This window comes from Festucalex cinctus, chromosome 9 (assembly GCF_051991245.1).
Source record: "Festucalex cinctus isolate MCC-2025b chromosome 9, RoL_Fcin_1.0, whole genome shotgun sequence".
NCBI lineage: Eukaryota > Metazoa > Chordata > Actinopteri > Syngnathiformes > Syngnathidae > Festucalex > Festucalex cinctus.
The window spans coordinates 12,228,141-12,254,515 of NC_135419.1; the positions used below are offsets into that span (position 1 = coordinate 12,228,141).

Consider the following 26,375-nt stretch of genomic DNA (forward strand, 5'->3'; position numbering starts at 1 on the left):
AAACAGCATCGTTTTTAACCTGGATATAAAAGCATTTACATTTAATTGGTATGTTTTGAATGTTTATACTTCCTTATTATTCACTCTGTTAGGAAATTGGGAGGCCGAATAATACACAAGAAAGGGTGATTTTTTTTTTTTGCCTTCTCAAAGTAAATCACTGAAAAAATTCCTTTTTTTTTTTTTTTTTTTTTTTATATAGTAGAACTTCAATCTTTTTCATCGGGCAAATTAATCTAATTTGTACCACGCACCCCGAGCTGGGGTCATATTGCGTTGAATGAACTTTGTATGTTTCTTCTTCTCTTATGTTCTACTTTTCTCCTTTACTTAACACTTTTGAGACTTAATAATAGTGCAAAGAAGACCAAATATTCAAAAGAAGCATACGTTCCTCAAAAATCTTGGCAGAATTCCGAACTGCGTGACCTCAGGGCGTTCGACTTGAACGCTGCATTGTATTTATTATCATGTGATGGAAAAGCATCTTGAACTTTGCAAATGTATGACCTCTACCACACAAAGGAGATTTTTTACAGTAACATAAGACAACAGAGATAAAGAGGGTAGGTATTTTCTCAAAGTGCATGTGTTGCAAGCACATGAAGAGGCTGACAAGCTGAGTGCTGTCATGTGATGTCTGTTTCTCCGAGTGGGATGACGCAGATGTGACATCACCGGCTGGTGAATGGGAGCCTTTGATAGCTTGGTGGAGTCTGTGTGCATCAGTAAAATTGTTTGCTAACAACCTTATCTGTGGGCGAAGAGTGGACCTTCTCCTCGTGGAAACCCACAGGGACTTTTTCACGTGATCTGTCGGTGCTAGCATTCTTTTCAGGGCTACTTGTTCGGGCAGGTACCATTGTTAAGATGTGGCTTGAGAGCAGCTAACTTTCCTTTCTCATGGGAATTCAAAGGTAAAGCAATGTATCAAGTCTGCGACCCATTGACTTCAACAGATGGCTGCATTCTTCATTAGAAATGATTTTCCAGGCCTTTACTGCAGCCTCTTTCAGTTCTTCTTTGTCTCTGGGGCTTTCTCACTTCAGTGTCCGAGTAAAATGCATGCTCTATTAGGTTAAGGTCCGGTGATTGACTTGGCCATTCTAACAAACAGTCTGCAAGCCCAAGACATGACATCACCTGCACCGTGTTCCACAGATGACCATAAACAGATCCTTTCTTTTACATATATCTATCTATCTATCTATAAATGCAATTGAAAACAGCTGTCAAGATTACGCAGTACAGTTAAACACCACTGAAAACTACATCTACAAGAAAAAGCGGACATCAAATTACTTGCATTACAACTCATATGAAGTCAATGACAATTAAGGATGTACTGTATCTGCACTGAATAACGGTGTAACCTTCTTCACCTCAGGAAATGAATGAGATGTGACAAAAGCGCTTGCATGAACCCTCACGTGATCTTTTATAAAAACGTATTGGAGATTGTGATCTATACGCGCCACCAGGTTCAAGCATCGGCATGCTCGGTCAACCACAAGACAGAGGATCCGATAAAAAAAAGATTAAATCAAGCAAACATGATACCCACAAGGAAGAAGAGATGGCTCTTGACTTGGATTTCACCAGAATCTAATTATAAAGCAGGCCGAGCCTTGTGATACGGAAAAGGTCCAGAATTTAAGCATATTAGAAGACTACGGATAACAATCGGCGTAAGATTGGTTTGTTGGAGTGAGTAGGGAAGCAAAAACACCAACAGGCACACCAGGCAAAAAAACAAAAGATGTATGGCAGATAAATGATTAGTGTGCTGAACGGGTAAGAAAATGGCGTAGCGGTGATATCATACTGTAGCTAATAAACATTATTAAATTAGGTGGTTTGGAACAGCCCTCGATGCTTCCTTGGGTACGCACACACATATAAACAAAACAGGCCAAGGCATATTTATTGGACAGATAATGTCCAACGAGATAGCCTGCTCAAATCAAATCAAACAGAAGCAATCTGAATGGAAGCTGCTGTCCTTGCAGCCATAAAGCAGCCTGCTTTATGTTCACAGGTACGCCACCCAATCTATAAATTATCAGGCGCATCTTGGATTACAAATGATTCTGTGGACAGAAACCACAACATTAGAACCACCGGATCGTAAATACAACACCACGATGGTTTGTTGTTTTGCTGTCAGACAACCCGTGGAGCTCAGATGGCCCTTTTCTTTGGAGGCGAAGGCTCAAAGAGCATTCTAATGCATTCGTCAGACTTGTTTTCTTTGATCGCAACTTCTCAAAAAGCAGCCAAGCTCATGATCGTGGGCCGCCAATGGCAAGCAAGCACATCACACTCTGCCGCTGCCTGCCGACTCAATTTATTTCTTTACTAACTTGGCTGCTTTCATTTCCACAACAAGACGGGGAACTGACTGAGGACTGGGAAGAGTGTGGGTCATTATTTGTCTCCCTCTGTTGGCTGACTCAAGACGTTATGTGATGAGTTCAAGCATGTTCCAATGATCCAAAATAAACACGGCATGCAAATTACCATCAGAGGACATTTTAGCTGGTGGACAATCTGCTCAGAACACTGCTTTATGCCAATAACATCACAAGATGGTGTTCAATGCATTGCACATATTTACACATGAGATCTTCCATCTTTGTCTGAAATCTAGGCTTACTAACAGAACCACAAAATTTTCACCCCCTTATCAATTCATAATGCAACTTCTGAAATGCTGAATATTATATAAATAATTAAAACAACAACAGCTTAGTCCAAAAATGTTGAGCCCCTTTAAGGCTCCTCATCTCCAATTTTTGCGGTACTTTCTTTTCTTGACATGAAAGTAAAATGTGCCAATGTAGCGTAAACGTTGCTTATTCGTGTAGCTATTTACGTTCGAGCATACTTTCAGATATGTTCGAATGTACTTGCAAATACATTTAAACGTACGTGTACGCTACCTTTAAAAGTATTTATAGTTAGGCTATGTACTTGGAGGCTAAATGCTAAAACCTGAGCATTTTCCCCCCATAATAACACGGGGTATTACTTGCGTATGCCCGGTAAATAAAAATTATTACAAATGAACAAGGTTTACTTATATTTTTTCGAGTGTATTTGTATAATGTAGACCAAATGCTAAAAAAAAATAAAAAAAAAATAAAAATGCTTTCTTTTAAAACTTGAGCATGAGCAAATAATGGCAAAGGGGAAAAATGCTAACATTTTAGCATTTAGCCTATAAGCACATTCGAAACGTAATTGCAAGTACATTTGAACGTGCGACATGATTGACATTACATGATTGAATACTGATGACAATCGGGTTCCTTTAATCGTGGCAGCCCAAATCCTGATGACCACACCCTAATCAATGTGTGGAAATATATGAATTCTACCACGGTATGCAAACGTATGATGATCACAACTGTATAAAATAAAATATAGAAGTATTTGTGATCCTGTAGTTCAAATATAAAAATTAACTAAACTGCTGCCAAACCAAATAAAGGTCAGTTAGACACTGCTAAAAAAGGAAAACATACAAAAATGCAAATGCAGTGTAAGTGAGTAGATTTAATAGTGTTCATTGTGCATGGTTGAAGGGTTTACAGTATCAGGGGGATGTCAGTACTGGAGCACTGTTGGAGTTCAGCAGTCTATCAGCTTCCGGAAAGTAAGTGTTCCCCTGGTGGTCCTACACCGGATGCTCCGTAGCCTCCTGCTTGAGGGGAGAGGATCAAACAGAGGGTGTGCGAGGTGGGAGGAGTCCTTGATGATGCAGGGCCCTCTTTCGGCACCTGCTGGTGGTATGTCTGTTGCGGTGAGAAGTCTAGTTTCCACATTCCTTTGTGCTACTTTCATCACACGTGCTGTGCCACGGTGTGATGCCGGTGCTTAGGGCGCTCTCCACAACACGTTCCGCAGTCCAGTTTGAAATGACATTGGAGGTGTGCATATGTTGTTGGGAGATGCATAGAATTACCTTTTGTGTTATTTTCTTACTTACATAGATCCAATCAAATTGTGCAGGCTTATATTCAATGATTTTTATAAATTCAATTTTGTAAAATTAAAATATTGTTTCTTACAAATTTTCAGATGAGTTTTTTTTGTTTATTTTTTTTATTTCTCATATTTTTTTTCTTTTGAGAGACTGCCCCAAAGCCTACTTTTTCCTTTTTGCAGGTGTTTATTTGACCTTTGAGATCCACTTCTTGTCAACGTTTTGTATTGTTTGATTACAATTTATCCATCTCTTTCTGAATTCCAGTCCTGAGTCAAGTTTTTTTTATTTTATTTTTTTTAAAACACATCCATATCATATGAAGCCCCTCTGGTGCCAGGGTATAATTTTTAGGAAAAAAAAAAAATTATTTATTTTTTGCTAATCTGTACCCACAGTTTAGCAAACTGTACCCACAGTTCAGTAAACTGTTCCCAGTTTAGTAATCTGTACCCACAGTTTACTAATCTGTACCCAGAGTTTAGTAATCTGTATACATTTTTATGCTTATACCCTGGCACCAGAGGGGCTCCATAATATCCTCATTTCCATCCTAACTTGTCTATACTCTTATTTTAACTGTTTTTGTTGTTTGTAATCAGACTGTGAATACTGGCAAGTGTTACTAATGTCATGCATTAATACTTCGTTCGTCACATTATTATCTATGATGTCAGCTAATGTGTTATCTATTCATGCTGCACAATGAGAAGCATTTCTGCTGGATCTGGTAATTTTAGAAAAGGAGTTGAGGCTAAAAATTCATGGACGCATGGATAATTCTTCTGTCATTTTGTGTTTGTATGGCTCTTGAAGATCAATGTTGTAATTACCGTAGATGAAAATTATTTTTCCCTGGAACAGATTATTTTGATTTCAATTATGGGGACAAAAGGTTCAGGTATGTTTTATGTTCCTTTGTATTTGATATTGGAATTTGTATGTGCACCACAAAAGTTGCTGAATAAAGCAATAAGGTTCCAACAATCATGATTATTCAGGTATAGGGTTAGGGTCAGTGAAATAGTCAAGCTAGGTTTAAAAAGAAAAAAAAAAAAAAAACTTAAGGTAGAGGTTATGATATAAATCCTTTAATATATGAAAGAAGCACATTTCAACATAACATACAGTGTAACAGACCATGTCCCACAGTTTTCATATTCGCTGACAGGATTTCTTTATAAAGGACATCACCCGAGCTGTGCTTAGCATGTTCAGTGGTTTCCGTGAAGCAAAAAGCTCTACAATCGGACGCATTTTGTCAACTGAATTCCCAGATCATTTACACTTGACTACTGACGCAGAGTTGAGAGCTGGGAGAGGCCCGCGCGAACGACTGCATTTCTGTTAACAACAATCATGCTAGCCCGAAGGTGGTCCCGGTCGACCGCGGTGAGGTAAAAACGCGCCTGATGACGACGATGCTCCTGTTTCTAACAACCCATTTCCTGAAGACACTTTAAAGCGTGGAAGGACAATGGCTTCTTTGCAAAAATATAAATGTCAATGCCTGGAAATGCAAGGAACGGAATGTCAAACTGCTTTCTCACTCTTAAATCTAAACAAGAAAAGAAGAAAAAAAAAAAAGGGACTTCAACAAAGACACCTTGATATTCACATTCCTCTTTTGTGCTGTGCACTGCATAAAGCTAACTTGTGGCGTGAGGAGCGTGGGCTAGGTCCATGCTATTTCCCACTTAGACATTCATGGGATGCATAAGGCTCCTCCATGGGGGAATGATTTAAACGCCCACCGGGAAAGCTGGGAAATTAACAAGCTAGTTCATGCAAGGCCATTATAATAAAAGGACAAAGCAGAAAGAGCTTTGTTCACCCCTCCTACATTAAAAGGCATTCAAAGCAAGAATTTGCAGGCAGGGGGACAAATCACCTAGAACTTCAGAGGATTCAGAAATTGCTGCTACATAAATATGACATTATCCATTAGCTGGTAGGCCTCGTGCTAGACCCTCCGCACCTGCCACATTCATAAAGGTAAGAATTCCACCAGAGTTCCTCTTCTTAAACACACAATGTCCTACTACACTACGTTTACATGCAGTCAATAGCCCTTTCAAAACTCAAATATTGGCAATACATTTTTGTATTTTGAAAGGCCGTGTAAACACTAGTGATTTAACAGTTAAATTCCTTTTTAATTGGTTTATCATACAAATTGCTATGACAACTGTGTGATTAACATGCACATGGCTAAAAAAAATTTGCTTGCTGACTACTTACGGACAAAAAAAGGAAGTCTGGTACTCGGGATACAAGGCTCAAAACCTTGACGTTAACCCAAATATTGACTGCATGTAAACAGTCACTCAAAACGTGACATGGGGACCGGGTGTTTAAAACCCTGAGAAACGCTTACACTCAAGAGCTTTCTGAACAAAGCGACTCATCATTTATTTCGCTGCGCGTCAACAACTTTGGAGAAGATCAAACTCAAGCTATGTAGTTTTTGAAAATAAACACAACTGTCATATCAGGCAAATGTTACATTATTTGTGTTTGATGCTCTAAATAATTCTACATTAGCTCTGAAGGCAAATCTGTGTTCTCCCATGCTCACCCACTGATGACATCTAAAAAGCTCAGAAAAGCGTTTATCAGCACTGAGACAAATGATGAGGCTGTAAAGAATTTAGTTTGAAAACAAATAAGTTGCTGTGCGTCTTGTTCAAACGAACCAAGCGTGTAAAAATACATCTGGGTGACAGCCTACAAAACACGGGCACGTAGGCGAGCGCGCGGCGTGTGACATGTACACACCGCTTGAGATCACACGGCGTGACAGACTCAAATTCCATATACGGATTCCACAGGTAAAAAGTGTTGCTGTGCTGTTCCCAGAATATTAAGGCGCCTCATCTTTCATGTTTTTTTTTTTTTTGGCTTATACTTGAGCGCATCCCACTAACATGTTGACAGTTGCAAAGACGCAAACACCTCGCCATGATGACAATCCGTGTGGCGTGATGGTCTGCTGACAGGCGGGACGAGGCGCTGCTCAGATTATGAACCAGCAACTCAAGTCGAGACAAGACAAACGGGTGAAGTGCAAAGTGAAACAAATATTCTGAATATTTCATTAGCCTAGGGCCAATAACAATGTAAAATGACAATAAGAGCCTGGTACTGCACTACACGGTAATAATCTAGTTCAAGTTCAAGCAGCATTCCTATTATATTGACAATGTTCAAATGTAACTTATTTCCTCATCATCCCAGACAAATCGGCATGACTGCATGGGTGACAAATGGTATAATGTTCATTTACTTCTTGTAAACTGGTGCTTCCCCAAATGAAAAGGGACGCTATATTCACATTTTGCCAATAGAAATCCTAATACTAATGTCAGCTCTTTGAACAATTACAAAGTTGAAAACATTTGCTTGTGGGCAACCAATATTTGGTCAAACTAAAAAAAAAGAGCCATTTTGTTGCCAACTGCTTGGTCTAATAACAAACCCGCAATTTTAAAATCTCTATACATATCCTGTAACTATATGAAAGAAGAATATAAATGCTAAAACACATAGTTGAATGTAGAATTTAAGCATAAGACAAATGTGGTAAAAGGCCCCAAACCAGCAAGCCCATGTGCCTGAGGGATGCTGCGAGAGAAACAAAAAGTCTGCGCTTGGCTAACCCGGCCATCCCCATCACATTATCAGTTCCATACTTGATTTCTCTCTGCATAACGTATGTCCGTTGTAATTCACCAGACACGAATGGAGAGAGAAATATATTTTAAACAAGGCTGACACAATCGATTTTCAGACAAGCCCTGAGGTCTTGCGGGCTTGTTGCAGACAGGAGGACAATCACTGGAAATTAACGACACTTTTTACATTCCGACTTGGGTTAAATGTGTCGAAACATCTGAAGTGTCAGGCATAACCATCCGGAGGTCAGGGGTCACCAATGAGAAGACAAACAGAGTGATGTGTTCCTCGCTGACAATGTAATGCTTGACCGAAAGAAAGGGGTCATTTTCCTTTGTTGTAGTCCCTTCAATGGCTTTTAAGCTCCCATCTGACAAGCATCCATGTGCAAGATTTTGCCATTAATGCACTTGTCTGAGAAGGCAAAAAAAATAAAAAATAAAATCTTATGAAACAGTGTTTTAAAAAGTATGCGGGGTCTCCGTCAAGGATTTCCGTAAAATCCCATTTGAGTGGAAACATGGTTTTGTTTTGGAAATGTTCCCTTCCGAGAGCTTCCCACATCCGACTAAAGGAACAGTTTTGTGTATATAGATGCGCTACCTAGCTCAGAGTAGTTACAAATCAGACAGGAGGGCTGCCTCAGAGACCTGCAGGGGTTTGCGAGGGACGGGACTCCTCATGCTACCTACCCAGTCACCAGTTGGCTTTGACAGCTTTGATGTCACTGACCAGGTTCTGAGCCAGGCAGATTCCAAAAATCTGGAGAGGAAGCCACACAGGAAATGAAAGAATTAAGTCAAGGATGGTGATATTGGACACTGTTCCGCCATAGGGATTTGCGCATCGGTGGAGATCTCGCCACAAGGTGTCAGCGACAACACAAAATTACAGCCCCCCTATATATGACCGTGACTTACTTGTAAAAGTGCGATCCCAACAAAGGTGCCAGCAACAATAATGAGGTTGTCCTGCAGCCACTTTTCAAATTGCCCCACGCAGCCTTTGGTATAGATGTAACTTTGTTGATCCAGCTTCTATACAAAGCAAATTCAAAGTTCCGGTAATGAGTCAGAAAGAAAAAAAAAGAAAAAATCTATTTCAAAAAGCACACAAGTGATCTGCTCTGACAGGACAGCAACCTGCTGAACTCTGACCTATGACTAAAGGAGGACAAAACAAACACGGCAAAGAACGTTTGACTCCTGTGTCACAGGAAAATGTGAGTGATGGCTGAGTCACTCTCTCCATTCGAACATGTGGGAGTGTTTCACAGAGGGCACGGTTAGGCCTCAACTAAACAGAGGACGCTGCTTCTTGTGCCTGACAAGATTACAATACAGTACTACTACATTTTGCGCCGCTCTTCAGTGGAACTTCCATTTAAAGGAACTCACAATTCAAACTTCCTTTTCCTTCATTCTATTAGGCAGAGTGTATGGACATTAAAAATGTGAATATCAATGGCATTTGATTTCCTGAAAAAAAGGTTTAATCTGATTAAGTATCAAAATAATGGCATACCGAGTACACTACAAGTGGTGTGCATTTGTGCAACCGGTCCATTACGGTGACATAATGTATGAAAACCATGACGGATTCTCTCACCAAATTTTTGTGGACTTAGGAAGGCATGTGCCAATCATAGTCTGACAACTTGCAACATTTCGGATTATAGTAACATATTATAGTAACGTATGTCATATTTATATATCAATGAGGCAACGCTTACGACATACAACATTAATATAATCAAAATATTGCAAGTCTCATTCTAATATTTACAGACTACAACACACATGCCTATGCATGTCCATTAAAGGAACACTTTACTTATTGATCCATTTTTAGCAGCAAAAAGTTGCTACTTTTTCAATAATTAATTTGGTGACGTGATTATTTTTTTATGTACATTTAATAACTTTTAAACCGATGTTAAAATGAATCGAACGCCGGCATGTTTGTTACACGTGACTAAATAACCCGGATGTTTACGTCACTAGTGTGTAAACGCTACACTATGGAAGCACTATGCAACGCAGCCGTGCATCTAGCGTCAAACCCGGAAGGATTAAACCTTATCGCTTCGATCCAACACGACAAAATAACCCTACCAAAGGAAAGTCTGCCTTGGATGTGAAAGTTGTGGCGCCAGATGGTCTTTTCGGGCACAAAATAAACTTTAACGAACGAGTGAATCAGGCGGGGGGTGGTGCGGGAGCTGCACAGGAATGGACAATCCGCTAATGAATGTGTGCTGTCTGGAAATGAAAGAACTCGAGGATCGGTTCCTTGCGGACAATCTCAACTGCCAATATCCAACAGGTAAAGTGACACACAGCACGAGCAATGCAAAACGTGTGGAACTGACGAACTATTTCAGGAAAAAGAAAAAATAGTAAAATTAAATGTATCATCGTTACAGCGCCCAACCTCCCCTAGCTGTTTTTTTTCCTTTTCTTTTTTTGCGTAGCGTCCCGATGATGTAAACGAAAGCTTGCAAGAAGGTTGTGTATTAACCGTGTTTATTTATAGACAGAATGAAGTAAGGAAATGCGAGACGCCGTTACCTAGGCTGGTTATCAATGGTTTGGATCCGAACGAAATGCAAATGAAAGTGGAAGGCACCACAGGAAGAACAGCGGGACAGAACACAAATGTAGTACGTCGCACATGACACATGATAATGACACTAATCCACATTCTATAATTTTTTGGTTAAAATAAGATTATGAACATGGTCAGTTTGTTTAGTATAAACAACTTACGAGCTAATAAAACATAACGTCCTCGTCCCCGTACTTGACGATGTTCACACTCAAATGAATTATGAAATAAAACAGTCCGTGCAGTATAATAACAAATGCCCCCCCACCCCCGAAACATGCCTACCTTTCGCTTTAAATTTGCTTCGCTTCTCCGAGATCTTTCAGTGGCCGTAGTTAGACCTCGATTTGTGCCGGCTGTTGGGTGAGAGTGAAGGCTCCGTGTTGCTAGCAGTTGCGGAAGTAGCCGCCAGAGATCCTCCATCGGCTTGATTATTTCCCACGTCTGGTTCTTTAAAGATACTCGGTACTGCGTTGGGCTTTAGTATTAGGCGTGTGGCGTACCCCATCTCAAATTGTAACATATTTTCTTAGTCCTCATGCCTGAAATGTTCGCTGCGCGCACGCCTGCTTGTCCTTCGGGAGGTTGACAGCACTTAGCAAACAAACCATTGTCTACTCAAGTCGTTTTTTTTTTTTGTTTTTTTGTTTTTTTTAGGGGGGTCTCGCGGGTTTTTCCTTGCCGACGCCTTGCAAAATTTTGCAATACACAAAGGCATAAGTGACAGTTTGTGTCCTCCTCGTTGTTATGTCTGCGTGAACTACTGTTCGCCAAGCGAGTATACACACTTGTTACGTCACCACTCGGGGGCGTTCCAACACGGAAGTACTTCTATGTTGAAGAAAAGTTAAATAAATCAATATAAGGGTGTATTCTTCAGCTCTTATGCATTTTTCGTAGCTAAACTAACTATTTACTGCCGATCAAGCCATACATGTAAAATTAAAGGAGCCTTCCTTTAAAATTTTGGCGAGAACCCATTACGGTTTTCGTACATTATTCCATCGTAATGGACCGGTTGCATACCGCAGTACAGTACACGGGTTGGCTGTGTTCGTCAGACCGTAATAAATATATATTTTTTCTTTCTCAAAGGAAGGATATTAAACCTGAGGTTAGGAGTACCAACCAAGTTATGGCAACACTTGACAATGTCATATAAAACTTTTATAGCACAATAGACCAGGAAATAAGCTCAAAATGAACAATAGCATGTTGCACCATACGTGACGTCACAGTGATTACCGTACGTAAACGCAGACAAAATGTCCAATATCGCAGCATGGCATGTCATTATTTTTCATAGATTGGTTTAAACATTTTTTTCAGGGACTCAGAAGCCATTATTCACATTTTAATGTTCATACACACTGCCGAACAGAATGAAAGAAATACAATTTTGAATCATGTTCTGTTAAGGTGATGCGAATGTTGATGCTACCTAATGATGGAACAGTCATCCCTACTAAAATGGCTGCCACATTGATGCGCTTTATAGTCTGCTCTTTAGTCTACTATAAATTCTGTTTATCTATGACAAGAGCAGCTCAACCAGAAACATTTGACCAGTCTCTCTGTCTGTTGATGGCACCACATCACTGTTTCCTGGCACTGTGGAGAATTGCAGGTAATTTTGGAACTAATAGACTTGGACAGGTCCTGTACAAAGTGCTCCAGGTCTATTGAATGGAGGTTCCATTATACTCGGTGCTGTGTTAGCTCATAAGCAAAATGAGGCATAAAAAGTGAAGCCTCAGATTAGGTATACATTTTGTTCACAAGCACAATCTCATCCTAATTTTTTAACCAATAAGGGATGAGGGGGGAGCTCACTTTGTAGCAAGTTGTTCATGAGGTCAACTACTTCAGCTAATTCATTTGCAGTCTTGGCCGTACTACTGGATTCTGCGAGTTTCTCCATAAACAAGCTGCGCCTCTCTGATAGCGCCGGGAAAATATTAGTCGCCAGGGTGTAAACAGACACGAGGAAAATGAATTCATACCTACTCAGCGGCCAGTGGTTCACCGTGCTGCAGTGTGCCTAGCAACAAGCAATCTGTCGGACTGCAGTGCAGTGAGTCGTAACTGCCACACCCACACCCACAAACACACACACAGAAGAGAGCGGACTGGCATAACCCAGCCGATTGCCAATTACAGAGTGGCGTAAGGCTGCACTCTGGGCTATAACGGGAGGCTAATTATACCTGCTAGAGGAACAATCTGTTATTAAGGCAGGAAGCGTGCAGAGGAGCCTGGGTAATTAACTCCGTAGATTCTCAAGTTCTGCTGTGATGCTCTACTGATGTTTTTGGGCATTTCTCTGTTTAATTGTATTATATTAGGGATATTAGGCATTCAAATCGCCGTTGAATGCTCAGGTCGTTTGAATCAGCTCGACCTCGAAAACTCAGAGGCCTGTGATTTGTGTAAACATCCGCGGCTCCATGCTCTCCATCATGTGAAATGTAAAAATATATCGGAAAAAACCCCATCAAGTGTGCTATAACGTGACCTAGACCTGAATCAAATATATGGAGCATAGGGACAGACATTCGAAAACATATCCTGGTTTTCATGGGGGAAATTACCATTCACAAAAGTGATTGCACTTTCTTTCATTTGTTTTGGTAGGATTTGAAAAATCTGGATGTTCAGAATTTCTGTTTCAATGCCAATGTTGTAAAGAGCAGAAAGATGCAAACCCAGAAGAGTTTCAAATTCAAATTTGTTAATGTGGCCCAACTTTTTATATATTAGTTCAGACTAAATCAACCAAGTATTGCATTTCTCCTCAACTACTTCATGACAAGAATCTCATCAAACAGTTTCACACAATCGACAGAATAAGAATTTTGTCAAGCATTGCATTTCTCATCAACAACTTCATGACAAGAATCTCTTCAAACAGTTCTACACAATCGACAGAATAAGAATTCTGTCAAGGTTTCTGTACGAATTATTCTTAACCATCAGATAATCGATTGTTATGACCATCAATATTGTAGAGGGAAGTAGAAAGACAACACAAAACACATCTGACAATACCCACCTCTTTACGTCGAACATCATAACCACACTGCGTGTTGATGACACCCTGTTAAAGAAAACAGACAAAAAGAGAGAAGTGAAATCTAGTGGTGGTGTATCAGTTCCTTTTTGTAATTTTACAGTTGGACACCTAAGGGGAAGTCATTTACCGTTATTACTTCAAACTGAATTTTAATATGAACAACTGGAGGTCAAACCCAGATCAGATTGTGTTTGACCTCAGAGGGTCCACTGTATTAAATCTAGGTGCAATAATTGGTTTCAGTGCCTCACCACAGGGTCTTTGAGACAGCAAGACATAGGGACACCACAGCGCTCCCTACTGTGGTTCTGTTCAGTGCAGTTGAAGTACATGTTCAAGTTCCAGTCATCGGGGCCGTCAGCACCACAGCATGCCCACTAAGAAACAAACAACAGGCAGAACTGTAACTGGCAATTAGAGAACAACCAACAGACAGACAGGGATTTTCATTTGATCTGGTCTTGGAAAGGCTCTGAGACAGCAAATGGTGGCAAAGATAAAGGCTACAGATAACTGACAATAGAGAAGCTAATCCGCTTTATGCAGTAACGAAGCACATCGTTTTCACATGGGAACCAATTATCTCTGCCACCTCATATAATTGGATAAACACAATTACATTAATTTTGACATTTATAGCAGACTGGTCCCCTCTGTCCAGAACATCTGCCTCCAAACGAGACTTAAGCAAAGCAGGACATCTGTGTGGATGGTCGTTGTAGGCGGCAGCGGCACACTTACATATCCCTGGGCGAAGTCAATGAGGTTCTGCAAGTCGATGTCATCCCGGTAAGCCTTGATATTGTTGTTAATGAAGAAGTTGAGCTGGTCTTTGATCCAGTCCTTAAAGACGAAGGCGAGGATTCCCGCGGCGAGCTCCAAGAAGAAGATCAAACCCAAGAACACGGAGAACTAAAAGAGGTCACACACAAGAGGGTCAGTACACATGGAGAGTCACTACTCACTACCACTTGTTATGATACCATTTTACTAGCATTGTTGGTCAGATCTTGTTGAAGGCTTAGTCACAATTTGCTTGGCGAAAACCGCAGTCCCAGAGGTAGCATTAAATCATCCCCTTACAGTAAACGGAGGTGGAGACAGGCTAATGATTAATGTAGCAAAACCCTATTAGCTCCTCTCTCTGACGCCTGACTTACTGCTACTAATGGAAATCGGCTGGAGGTAATAGCTACTCAGAAGTGCAGCCAGCAGGTTTGTCTGTATCATCTCAACCAAAATACATCCCCCAAAATGTCGTCGTCGTTCAAAACTATTCTATTTTATTTTCGCACCAAAAGGCACAGAAGAATGTTCGTAAGTTTGAATCCGATTGTCTCTGATGTTTGGCGACGAGACAGCAGTTTTTTTGTGTGTGTGATGAAACCACCAATTCACTTCAAGTGAGTCACAGCGACACCTGTGACTTCGGCAGCCTCTGCTCTGGGCGTGAACTGCTCTTCTAAAGAGGTCTCAAGTGGTTCGACTGGTGTGTGTGTGTGTGTGTGTGTGTGTGGCCTTTGAAGGTTACAAGGCGCTTACAAATTTAAGCAGGCGCGTGTTCTCCCGCAGTGCTCCAATGCAGCCGGCAAAGCCCAGCACGAACATGACCGCGCCGACAACAATAAAGAGCCAAACAGGGTCGAAACCTCCAAGATCTGTGATGGATGACAGATTGGACAGCACGCCCTGAGGGAGGAGGAGACATAAAGACAACAGTGAAAATGATATTTCCATCAAATGAGATGTCCTACCTTTTTTACCATGCGATGTAAAAGAGAAATATTTAAACCTCATCTTGTGACAAAGCTAAGCTCAAAAGTGCCCCAAAAAAGGATGCTGGTTGCATTATGAATAAAATATGTTTTTATTATTTTAACTGGCATATTTCCCATCCAGCTGACAAAGCTGTGAAACAAAGTCACATTTATCAGGAGCACTGTTCACACATTTATGCCAATGTTCACAGTGTCCTTCCTCTGCACATCCTGCCATGATCCACCATATGTTTTCCGCTCACTAAAGTGTCTTAGAGCGAATATAGTGTTTCTTCACACTTTTGTAAAACTGTCATCTTTCACAATGTTAGAGAGCTAAAAAATAATATAAATAAATAAACAAGATCGAAACAAAATTCACTACAGTACACTCCCTCTTTTAATGGGCAATGTGCTGTACAGCCAACAAATAGAATTCACATGTGTCGAGATCCGGTCCTCGAGGGCCGGAGCACTGCATGTTTTTTAGGCTTCTCTACTTCAACGCATCTGATTCAATGATCAGGATAATTATCAGGCTCCTGCAGAGCTTGCTGATGAGCTTAAATATGAATCAGCTGTGTTGAAAATGGGAGGCCTCCAAAACCTGTAGTGCTGCAGCCCTCGAGGGATTCAGTTTGACACCTATGGTTTTGATTTGGCATATGAACCCACCCTAAGAGTTGTTTACTAAAACTATTAGATTCCTATGAGGTCAGTTCATGACTTGAGTGACAGAAAAAAAAAAAAATCAGAACAATGACAATCCAAATGACAATAATCTTTACAGCTGACAAAGTACGAATGTAACATATACTTCGGCTTCCACATATAGAGAATCAGAAAGAAATGAATCGGGCCTGGCATAGGTAACATTGTGTGTAAATGCAAAAATATAAACAGCAAATTGTCATCAAAATAGTGGATCATCAGTTATCCTTCAAATTCACAAAAAAAACAAAAAACTAAATGCTTTCATAAAATTTAAAGACCTTACTATTTAGTAAGGGTGTCACGATTTCGATTTTTTATCGAAATCGATCGAAATTACGTCACGATTTCGAGCATCGAAATAGAAGAGAGGACACACGATTCGATGCCCCCCCCCCCGCGCCCGCCGCCACCGCCGCCACCGCCACCTCCCAGGAAAGCAAATGAGACGCAGCCATTCAGCTACTAGCTAACGGCACTTGTTAGCTGACTTCTCCTGCAGTCATGATGGCAAGCGCGGACAGACACAGCAATGGTGCTTCAAGCCGCTCCCGCTTCTCTCGTCACCAGTTTGGAAACATTTTTGCGTTCCCGGTGAGTTATGTCGACAACGTTCACGTTGTCGATAAAAAGACCACAGTTGCAAGATATGCTATGTGCGCGTACTGTACTCGGCCACGGTGTTACGCCCGGCTCGTCAAGGGGAAGGGAAGTAACACAATAACAGAAAATATAGAGTAGATAAACACGGGTCGACTTTAACATCTGAGTAGTTTTAATTGAAATTTCAGGCAGGGGTTTGACAAGGGAGTGAAAGTGGAAGGTGAACAAATAATAACCGCATTTGACAGAACTGACAGAACGGAGGAGAAACAACAATAACCAATAGGGGTATAATACACGGATACACAATAGCGTCGCGCTGGCACAGTCGTCCAATCGGAGTGTCGCGCTGGCACAGTCGTCCAATCGGAGTGTCGCGCTGGCACAGTCCTCCAATCAGAGTGTCGCGCTGGCGCATTCAAACTGAAGTACCATTATACGGGCACCAGCCGACACAAACACACACATACATACTAGGGGAGCGGCCGCCAGCCGTAACAACGGGAAACACGACAAACATGACGGGACATTTACGCAGGCATCACAAAGATTTAGATTTATCAAATTCAACTAGAAGTGGGAAAACAACGGTCCAACCAACTATTTCATCCTCATTTACAGTGAAACTTCCACACACTTCAGCTCGCGCGAAACGCCAGATCCATAGGTCTATTTATAGCAGCAGACCTGCAGCCTTGGAAAACGCTGGATTCAAACATTTAATTAGTGTACTTGAACCACGCTACAGTATGCCCAGCAACTGTAAATGTTGGGATATAGTTTGTTCAGGCTGTATTTGTTCCATGACTTTGGATACAATATATTTTTTGTTGTTGTTGCACATTGCACATTATTTTAAGAGGAACGCACAGCACACTGTTGTAACCAAAAACAGTCAATAGATGGCAGGCACCCACTGTGACTTTTTGTTTTTGTTTTTTTATTTTTTATTTTACACTTCAGTAAGAACAAGACGGTTAACTTTATATTGTAAATAAATTCTTTGAATTTGATCATTCCTGCCTAATGTCAATTATCATATATTACATAAATTTACACAAAAATAATATGGAAATTGCATCACCTATATGTAGCCGATCTTTTGAAATAAGATTTACTGTACAATGAATAGAACCAATGATCATAGACTAGCCTTAGCCTACAGAAGCATATGCCTCTGTGTTATAAAGTGGGGGAGCGGGAAAAAAAAAAAAAAAAAATCGAAAAAAAAATCGAATCGTGACCCCAAAATCGAAATTTAAATCGAATCGTGGAGTTGGCGAATCGTGACACCCCTACTATTTAGGCTTGTCACATTCAAAATTAAAATGGTTCTTGTCAAATGTTGGAAAAGGTTGTGGCAGGATTTAAACGGATCTCACTTCTGACCTCACAAAAACATGGCATCTTCCTGAGGTGACCAACCTCTTACATTGAATGTACTATATCTCAGAGACCAGGAGAAATGTTATGTACACAACAACATAACACAAACCTACAGTTGTGTTCAGCAGTCCATACTCAATTGACATACTGAGTAAAACTGTGATCCCAGTATTTTCATTAGTTTCCTGTGGAAAACCCCATTCCAGAGAGTGTCAGTCAATCCAATGAGTAATGTCAAACCAGCCATTTGCATGTTGCCACTCAGATGCCAATTGCTGAAGTCAAATCCAGGAGACAAGAAGTTGAGAGTCTCACCCTTATAAAGTTATAGTAAACAATGAGCCAATTTTTCTATTGAGCGTAAGTGAGCATTGATTCAACACAGAAACATGTCAAAATAGAGGGGAAAAAGAGAAAACTATATTCTCTCAAAATCACTTTTAAGAATTACAGGCATTTGCTATGAATGGCAAGGACTTGATCGTACACTTTAAAGATCAAGACAATATTTTATTACCAACCATCATTATTATTTGTATGATTATATTATTATGTTTTATTCTATGGTGAGGAATGAAATGGACTTCAGTAGGGTGAAAAAAAAAAAACCTGCAGTTGTGATGAAAATAATTATTTTAATCCCTGAGACGCAAACCAACCATTATTCCAATCTTGTACCTGCTATTAATCATTCAGCCGTAATCCCTTTAAATTATTCAAACTGTTCCACAAAGGGACTTGGGTGCAGGCAATTTGCTCAGAGTTCATGACCACATGATACTAATCACAACGTGCTACCACAAAGACACAGTATTTAGGGAGATGGCATGTATAATTTCAAGATAATTAATGAACATATTCACTGGTAACAGGACTTGAAGACATTTTAAATGTTTTTACCGATCCACTGATAATGGGAGGTTAATGACTGGAAGTGCCCTTTAATGCTCAAATAAAGTTACAGATACAGAGTTAGCGATGACACATGGCAGTTTTCCAAAAGATCCCTGATCTCAGACACTTGAAAATGATGTCATGCTGAGATATGCTCATGCACTACTCATCTGCTCAAACAAAATATCTACCAGTAGTTTGTCCAGCACCATTTACTAACCAGCTCTTCCTGCTCTGTTCATTAAGCCAGATACGATGACATCACCAACAAGCTTTAGTGACCTTTTTTTTTTTACCGTGAACTACATTTATATAATTTATACCATCTAGCGCATTCTGACATGAAACATGCATGTGTAAATAAAAGGCTTAAAATGTTACCTTTTCAAACCCTTTCATATCCAATGTTTTACTGTATTTCGTTGCTGCATGTCACAGTAAAAATATTGGAAGAATGCAAGCTATGCCAGTGTGCAGTGTATGTTTTTATGCAAGTGTTGAAACGTACCTTCTCTGCCCATGCCCACAGGCCTATGGCGAGGAATGCTGCTCCCAGTAACTGCAAAACAAAGCGCAAAGAAAACGGGCATTTGTCAGACAGAACACTAACAATATAACAAGTATATGATAAACTTATAAACAACTATGAATCTGAACACAAAAAGGAAAAATAATGCTGCAATGTCTACATGTGGAAATAAATCTCATTGCAAAGAGCTAAATTTGGAAAACGGGTTTTCTGAGGCATCAAAGAGAACTAAAGTCTGACAGTAGGTCCTGTAGACAGACTTAATCATTGCATTTGCAGGTTGAATTCATTGCTCCAGGCCACTTAAGAGGCTGACGATGCGATATCCGGAGGATTAGGGGAAAACCGTTCCATCATTAGCTTCCTGTCCCTGTGAGGGATGTATGCTGGCATCACTGTTGGGGGGAAAAAAACAAAAACAAAAACAAAAAATAAAAAAAATAAAAAATAAAAACAAAGACCTGCAGAGATTTTTAAGACTGCTCTTTTATTGGAATATATAACATATATGTTGCATTTACACGTGCCCTTTTCTCGGACAAATACAAAACATTAAACTACAAAGTACATTGACAATAACTGTTGTTTTTTGTGTCATTACTTGCTCCTGAGAAAAAAAAAGTGACATGGTTGCAATCAGACCACAATGATAAATAACTATCAAAACTGCTGGTTCATGTTTACTTGAGCTTGAAGGATAGACAATTTGACAATTTCACAAATAACAAAGATGGCTGCCACTGATGTGAAGCCATGTGCTCAAAGAATTGTACATCACAAAATTAATGGACAAATCAGACAAAAGCTTTTCTCCCAAAGAGGAACTACTGCACTTCAAGCTGTTGCTGATAAGAGAAGTGAATCACTTGTGTAGCTGACTGGGTGTGGGCAATTGCGACTTGAGGTAACATGCACTTTGTTGTGTGACTAAAGAGAATGATGAGATATAAATAAATCTTAAGACATTCTGTAGACGTGTGATGGTGAGAATGCATCTGTTCACAACTTAGAGTGAATGGTTAAATCTTTTCGGACATGCCAACCATAGTTAAATCACATGAACACACGTCAATAACATCTCCCTTCACCCCAATGTTATGTCTAGATTTCGTCAAAGGAGCCAGCTACAGTCGTTTACTTTCAGACGCACTAAATATGGTATGAATCAATAATAATTACAATTTGATCAGTACTTCGTTCTAACCATTTCAAACCCCACAAATATGTGAAAATGCAACATGCTGGCGGTATACTATTCCTCATCCTCCGCATCGAGAGGGGCGTGATGAGGTGGCTTGGGCATCTTATGCTTCCACAGGGCATTCCAAATGGTTGTATTCGCAATGGTCAATAGTTGTTGAATGGCTCTAACGTTCTGTCACGTTCAAATATTTTTGGGTTCAAACTTCAAACAAAGAGAAAATCTGACTTAAATTTTCATCTCTTGCCTCATATCCTTCTATTAAAGTAAAATGCTTTTAGTCTACAGAAAAAAATAAATTGGTCCCGAATACTTTTAAAAGGAAATGTAATGCAAACTTTTACTCTCACTTCTCCATCTAAATAAAATGACTGCAGACCATTTTCAATGTATTCTGAATCCCACGGCTAGCTATATTGTATAATGAAGTCTATGATCACAGAACCCTTGTACACCTGAAAACTGACAATGTACCTTCTCTTGTTTTTTTTGAGGGCACTAAAACAAATTTAATCTCAGGTTAACTCTTGACTGAAGTGAAGTTGTCTGTATTACTGCATTTAAAAGGAACTAAAGTGCCTTTGTACAAAGTACTTACACAATATTACTTCCCTCTTGAAATTCCCCAACGGTGTAATGTGAGGGTGTAATGTGTGTTAAACATTAGAATTATTAAAAAAATAAAATAAATAAATAAATAAATGGGAAAAAAACGAAATAACATCAATCTACACTGAGACACAGTGTCTCAAGTATGTTGTAAAATGCTTAATTAAACAAGTATTCAATCACTTTTTGAAGACATTTGTCTTAACATTTCTTACATTTATCTAATTTATTTCATTTGCTGTTTATTTGTGTCACCGCTATCATCATGCATTTGAGTTATTGCAGGGAAACTTATACCCATTATGCTGGCTTTATTCATGAATATTGGCTCAAATAAAATCCTCAATGCTTCTCCAGGGTGTTTTTAGACTCCTGCCCCCCCCCCCTCCCAAAAAAACACAAAAACAAAACAAAACAATGGATGGCTCAAAAAACTTTTACTCATTTTATTGCATCAAAGTTGCCTGAATGAATAATGAAACAAGTAAATACGACACACTGATTATAATCCAATTGTAGAAAAGAACCTTGCAGGCTTATAGAACACCAACTGTCTATTATTTGATGAAATCTGGAAGAATTAATGTTGTGAAAAGCGGATCCCACATGTTGGGTTGGCCTATGGAGTATGAATCATCCATTTTTACCGAAAGGAAGCCCTGTCATAATTTGGCTGTGTCATTGTAGCTCATGGTGCAAAAAGATCACGTGGATTTGAGCGGAGCTGATCCAGTCCGTGTCAACACAGAGATTATCAATACTAAACGGGGCTTAGTCAATTAATCTTGTTAACTTCGACTAACTACCGGATCAACTGAGACACACACAACATATAAGGTTTAAGCTATCACATCTCTAACACCTGCTGCTGTGTTAATACTTTCAGATCAGACGATGAGATGTGAACAGCTAAATCCATGTTTGTAAATGGGTGGTTAATTACTACATAAATAAACTATAAAAAGATTTTTGAGTGCCACTCGGGGCAAAAACCTATCACCACACATATTAATCAGGTGTCTGGATAAGAAGATAGTACGTACTAAAGTGTGGAAATTCCCAATGACAAAGTATTGTAATGACGGAGATTCATCATCTACAAGAAAACTGTACTATGAAGTCTTTCAGGAATCTAGCGCAATATCAATTGTGGACTGGCCACTGCAACACTCAGTCATGCCACACAAATATAAATAAATGTTGGTTTTATCTAGAAATAAATTTGCATTTGTCCTTAGCTATTAGCACTCAACAACTACTAAATACATGAGAACCCAAGATTTGTTGAGTTAGGCCTGACGGCTGTTTTTAACCAATTTTTTTTTGCGGAATCCCACAATGTCAGTTCTGTTCTCTATCACGTCAAGTCTTTGACCTAAAGATCCTTGTTTTCTTAAAAAATAATAAATAAATGTGTATGTATGTAAATTAAACACTAAGATGAAATAGCTACAAGCTTTTTAGCAGTACAAGTTCTTATTAATGGTCACAAGAATGTTAACCAGAAAATGGTTTTCTAAGCAAATAAAAACCTGGAATCTGTTGATAACTTAGCAGAGTGAATGGTTAAATCTTTTTCGGACATGCCAACCATACTTACATCACCTGAAGAATCCTTGAACATTACGAACACACGTCAATAACATCATACTAGTGCCGTTGGCACTTGTCTTGCAAATATCTTTTGAGTGGACAAAGGTATAAAAAATAAAAAATAAAATTATGTGTTAATCATTAAGATGAGTTCTGACCTGTAATGACATCGTCAAATAAACAGTTATTTGCATACTTATTGTTTCATAATCATCAGACTTAATCTTAGATTTTGCAAACTCAGCGAGCGTGAGCACCAGTTGCACATAACTGGCAGATTTCAATAGGATCAATTCATCGATTATTATGCCCATCCCTACTTTCTCATCTCGACTAACATGAAATTCAAACGATACACTCTCTCTAGTACCCATCTTAGAAGATGACTAGAGAGGAAAAATGACAATGAATGTCCAGTAATTACATTCACACATGACTCAATAAGCATTTGAGTGCCAAATAGGCACGTGCGCTGAGACTTGATGCTGGCTAATAACACGCAGCCTCAATCCAAGCAACTCAGCAACCTGGTTCGAGCTTAACACGCTCTTAATTACAGAACGCCGAGTTTCCAAACATCTCAGCAGCTCGAGCAGAAAATGTGATTAATTACGTGGATGTGAGAAATGTGTCTATTCTGAGGGACGACAGAATGTGTTTTGTTCCCAGGCGAGAGAATGCCTGGCTGTCAGCACCGAGCATGCATGGGCACTGGAAGAATCCAAGTCGAAAGGATTTTATTGCTCATAATATTTAGACTCTTGGGCATGTTAGTCTTATTTTAGGCAGCATTGTCGAGGCTGACAAGAGAACAGCAGGAAAGACAAATGGGTTGATTTGAAGAGAATAAACCCCATTGCTGTCTATTCAACAATGCGCTGGCTTGTCTGACAAGTCCAGTTTCACACCTCATTCAACAAGAGAACATCTTGTGTTGATTACGAACAGAGAAAAACAACAACAACAACAACGAGATGCGACTTGTTTAACCAAGAATGCAGATGCAGGACTTTGACTTTGGCCAAAGTGTTAAACAATAGGAAAACAAGCCTCAACACATCAGCCCTATGGCTCAATGCTTCCGGTTTGATTACTCAGCTCTATTGAATGAAGATAATTTTTCAAAGTACTGATAACATGAAGCTCACGTCATCTCTGATTTGTCCCAGATATTAGCATCCCAAAGTTTGGAGGACACTTGGAGGTGATGAGGAAATGATGGTAATACAGAGGACTGGGTCATTTGCATATGTGGCTGATGAGTCAGACACAAGCAGAATATATGAGAAAAGACAACCAACCATTGCTCCCCGTAGTCGTTGTTCTCACCATCACTCTTTGTGCATTTATGGGTGGGGAAGCAAGAGAAACAATGCTGTCCCAGAGGCCAGCTTCTATAGTGGTGGAGTGAGTGAAAGGGGCACGTGAAAGGAAGAGGGCCTGGCCATATCCAAGCATGTGTGTGGGAAGACCCCGTGGGTCACACAGACATTATACTACTAAACCAGTCACAGGGGGGTGAATAGACGCAGATGCAGACGAAACTTGAGCCTAAAACAACAGTGCCAATACTTGAGTGGCATCTCCTCCAGCTGCTTTAACAAGTCACCTAATTTTCTCTAGCTTTATCTAACCTTTATATGATGTTAAGTATGATACAAGCAGTCATTCACAATAAACACAGCCCCTTGCTTCATAACTAACATGTTTGGCAATTACAGAAATAGGCACGGGGACTGTAAATTGAAGATTGGGGGGGGGGGCTGAATAATTAATAATAGGTGTTTTGCTATGTAACATAATCTTTGTCAACAAGTATGATGCCATACTCTCAAAAAGATAATACCAACATTTTTTCCAATTGGTGAAAAAATGCACATGTCTAAGTCTAGTTGTTTACATTACAGGTTTATATGTCGTTGTATTTTCTTTTGTTGAGAGAAAACTGTTGTCAGGCCAAAACCTTGTGCCTGCAAAATGGTCACTTTTCAGGAGACCCCAACAATGGCATGTTTGCTCAACTCAACCATTAAAAACTTTGATTGCCACACGTTATAAAAACAAAACAAAAAAAAATCCACAGTGCCAGCCGCTTTTGAGCATTTTAACTCATCTTTCAAGGCAAAAAGAATATTGTTTGTCTCTACTACATATACAATGTGGCTACTAAATGAAAGATCGCATTCCATTCATCGGAATTGTACTAATCATTATTAATTGTCGTTGGCAGTCAAAGAGTTAACATTGTATCGACACTATAGATTGGCCAATAATTCGTAAAAATGACACCCACAAGTGTGGACTGACCCAAAGTGAAGATTTTTGAAAAAATACATTTAATTTATCAAATTGAGACTTACGTGATTCAGCCCGACACCAGTGATATACTATATGAATAACCTCGTATGGTGTTAATAACTTCAACGAACAAAGCATAGCCTAAGTAGGACTAGACAAGATATTTACTTCTTCATAATCCCTATTTTGAAAAACTAAACTGTGTCAACTAACGAGAATCAATAAGGGTTCTTTTACTTTTTCTTACTTTCTATTATTTGTTTATTTGTTCAATAACCAAACAAAAATTAACAAAAAATACTCAACAAATAATGCTAGGTGCTTTGCTATGTACATCATTGTCAACTATGAAGGCGTTCTCTCGATTAGGTGAACCAGCTAAAATTAGGTTAAGCCTATTCCAATTAATTCAATTACTGTACACTGACGTACCATTCCTTCAGGGTTGCTGAACATTTTAGAGTAGTTTGGCACAACTACATCGCTAACGTTAAGCTAATTTAGCTAATTTCGAAACAAAGCTACTTAACATTTAGTAATAAACGTGTCACATGTTTATATGCATCACAAATGATTCAAAAGACCGTGTTTACTTACCCAAAATATAATATTGAATCCAAACAGGAAGTATTTGACGCAGCAGCTGACTTCTGCTCCTTTATATTTATATTTTCTGTTCATTCTTCCAAAGGTAGGGGCTAGCGAGCGAGCTAAGGAACTACTACGGTCGCTGTGGAATAAACTCGACCAAAACCGCAATTGCTAAACACCCGAAGTTACGGTTAACTCGCTCCATAAGAAAACAAAAATCGGTTTACTACCCAGGCAGGCTCAAAAGCAGCGAACATAATTAGTCTTCCTCGTTTGGACTGCTAGCATGCTAGGCTAGCTAGCACAAAACTTTCCTCATTAGCATTTTACGCTTAAAAACGGGGGAGAGAAATAAAAATCGCGTCCGCGTAGTGTTACTCGCATTACGCCAAAACTTCGTTTACGTGCGTCAGGCGTCGAAAAAGGAATCAATCACAAAGTGCTGTATTTTAAAATTTGCCCCTTCGAGACGGGGCAACACCCATACGTCATCATCTGTCGTCGAAGCTTGGAGTGAGAGACGTAAACAGAAGCAAGGGTGAGCCAGTTAACGTCAATAACAAAAAAGTGTTTATACTGTTGCATTGTGAATTTGAATGTTTTTATTTAAAATCAATCATCCCTGACTTTTTTTTTCTAATCGCCTACTTTATGTGCTAATTACTTTACTGTCTATGTTGTGTTTTTCTCTTGTTTAAAAAAATAAAAAAAATCACCATATTCAACATTCCATCCGCACAAGGTGCGTGGGTTTGAATAGCATTCTGTACCTTTTAATATGTGATTATTATATTGATTTACACAGTGTATGACTATGCACATTCATGATAATGCCACAAAACTCAAAGGATGGCGCTAAG

The 26,375-nt window shown here is 39.5% G+C and overlaps 1 protein-coding gene and 1 long non-coding RNA gene across 3 annotated transcripts in view; one reads left to right on the forward strand and one right to left on the reverse strand.

Annotated features, from left to right (window-relative positions):
* Nucleotides 1-5,057: 5,057 nt before the first annotated feature.
* tspan17 (tetraspanin 17) lies at nucleotides 5,058-26,031 on the reverse strand. Its single transcript, XM_077533051.1, has 8 exons — nucleotides 25,522-26,031; nucleotides 19,203-19,253; nucleotides 14,886-15,032; nucleotides 14,085-14,255; nucleotides 13,595-13,720; nucleotides 13,323-13,367; nucleotides 8,584-8,700; nucleotides 5,058-8,425 (listed from the first exon to the last, which is right to left on the reverse strand). Exons 1-8 carry the CDS (start codon nucleotides 25,603-25,605, stop codon nucleotides 8,360-8,362), a joined length of 807 nt encoding a protein of 268 aa, XP_077389177.1. The 5' UTR covers nucleotides 25,606-26,031; the 3' UTR covers nucleotides 5,058-8,359.
* LOC144026393 (uncharacterized) overlaps nucleotides 25,538-26,375 on the forward strand; it is a 54,138-nt gene continuing 53,300 nt past the window's right edge. For both annotated transcript variants that reach the window (XR_013285124.1, XR_013285125.1), the window contains exon 1: nucleotides 25,538-26,053. This is a non-coding gene — a long non-coding RNA (uncharacterized LOC144026393). The remainder of the gene's footprint in view (nucleotides 26,054-26,375) is intronic.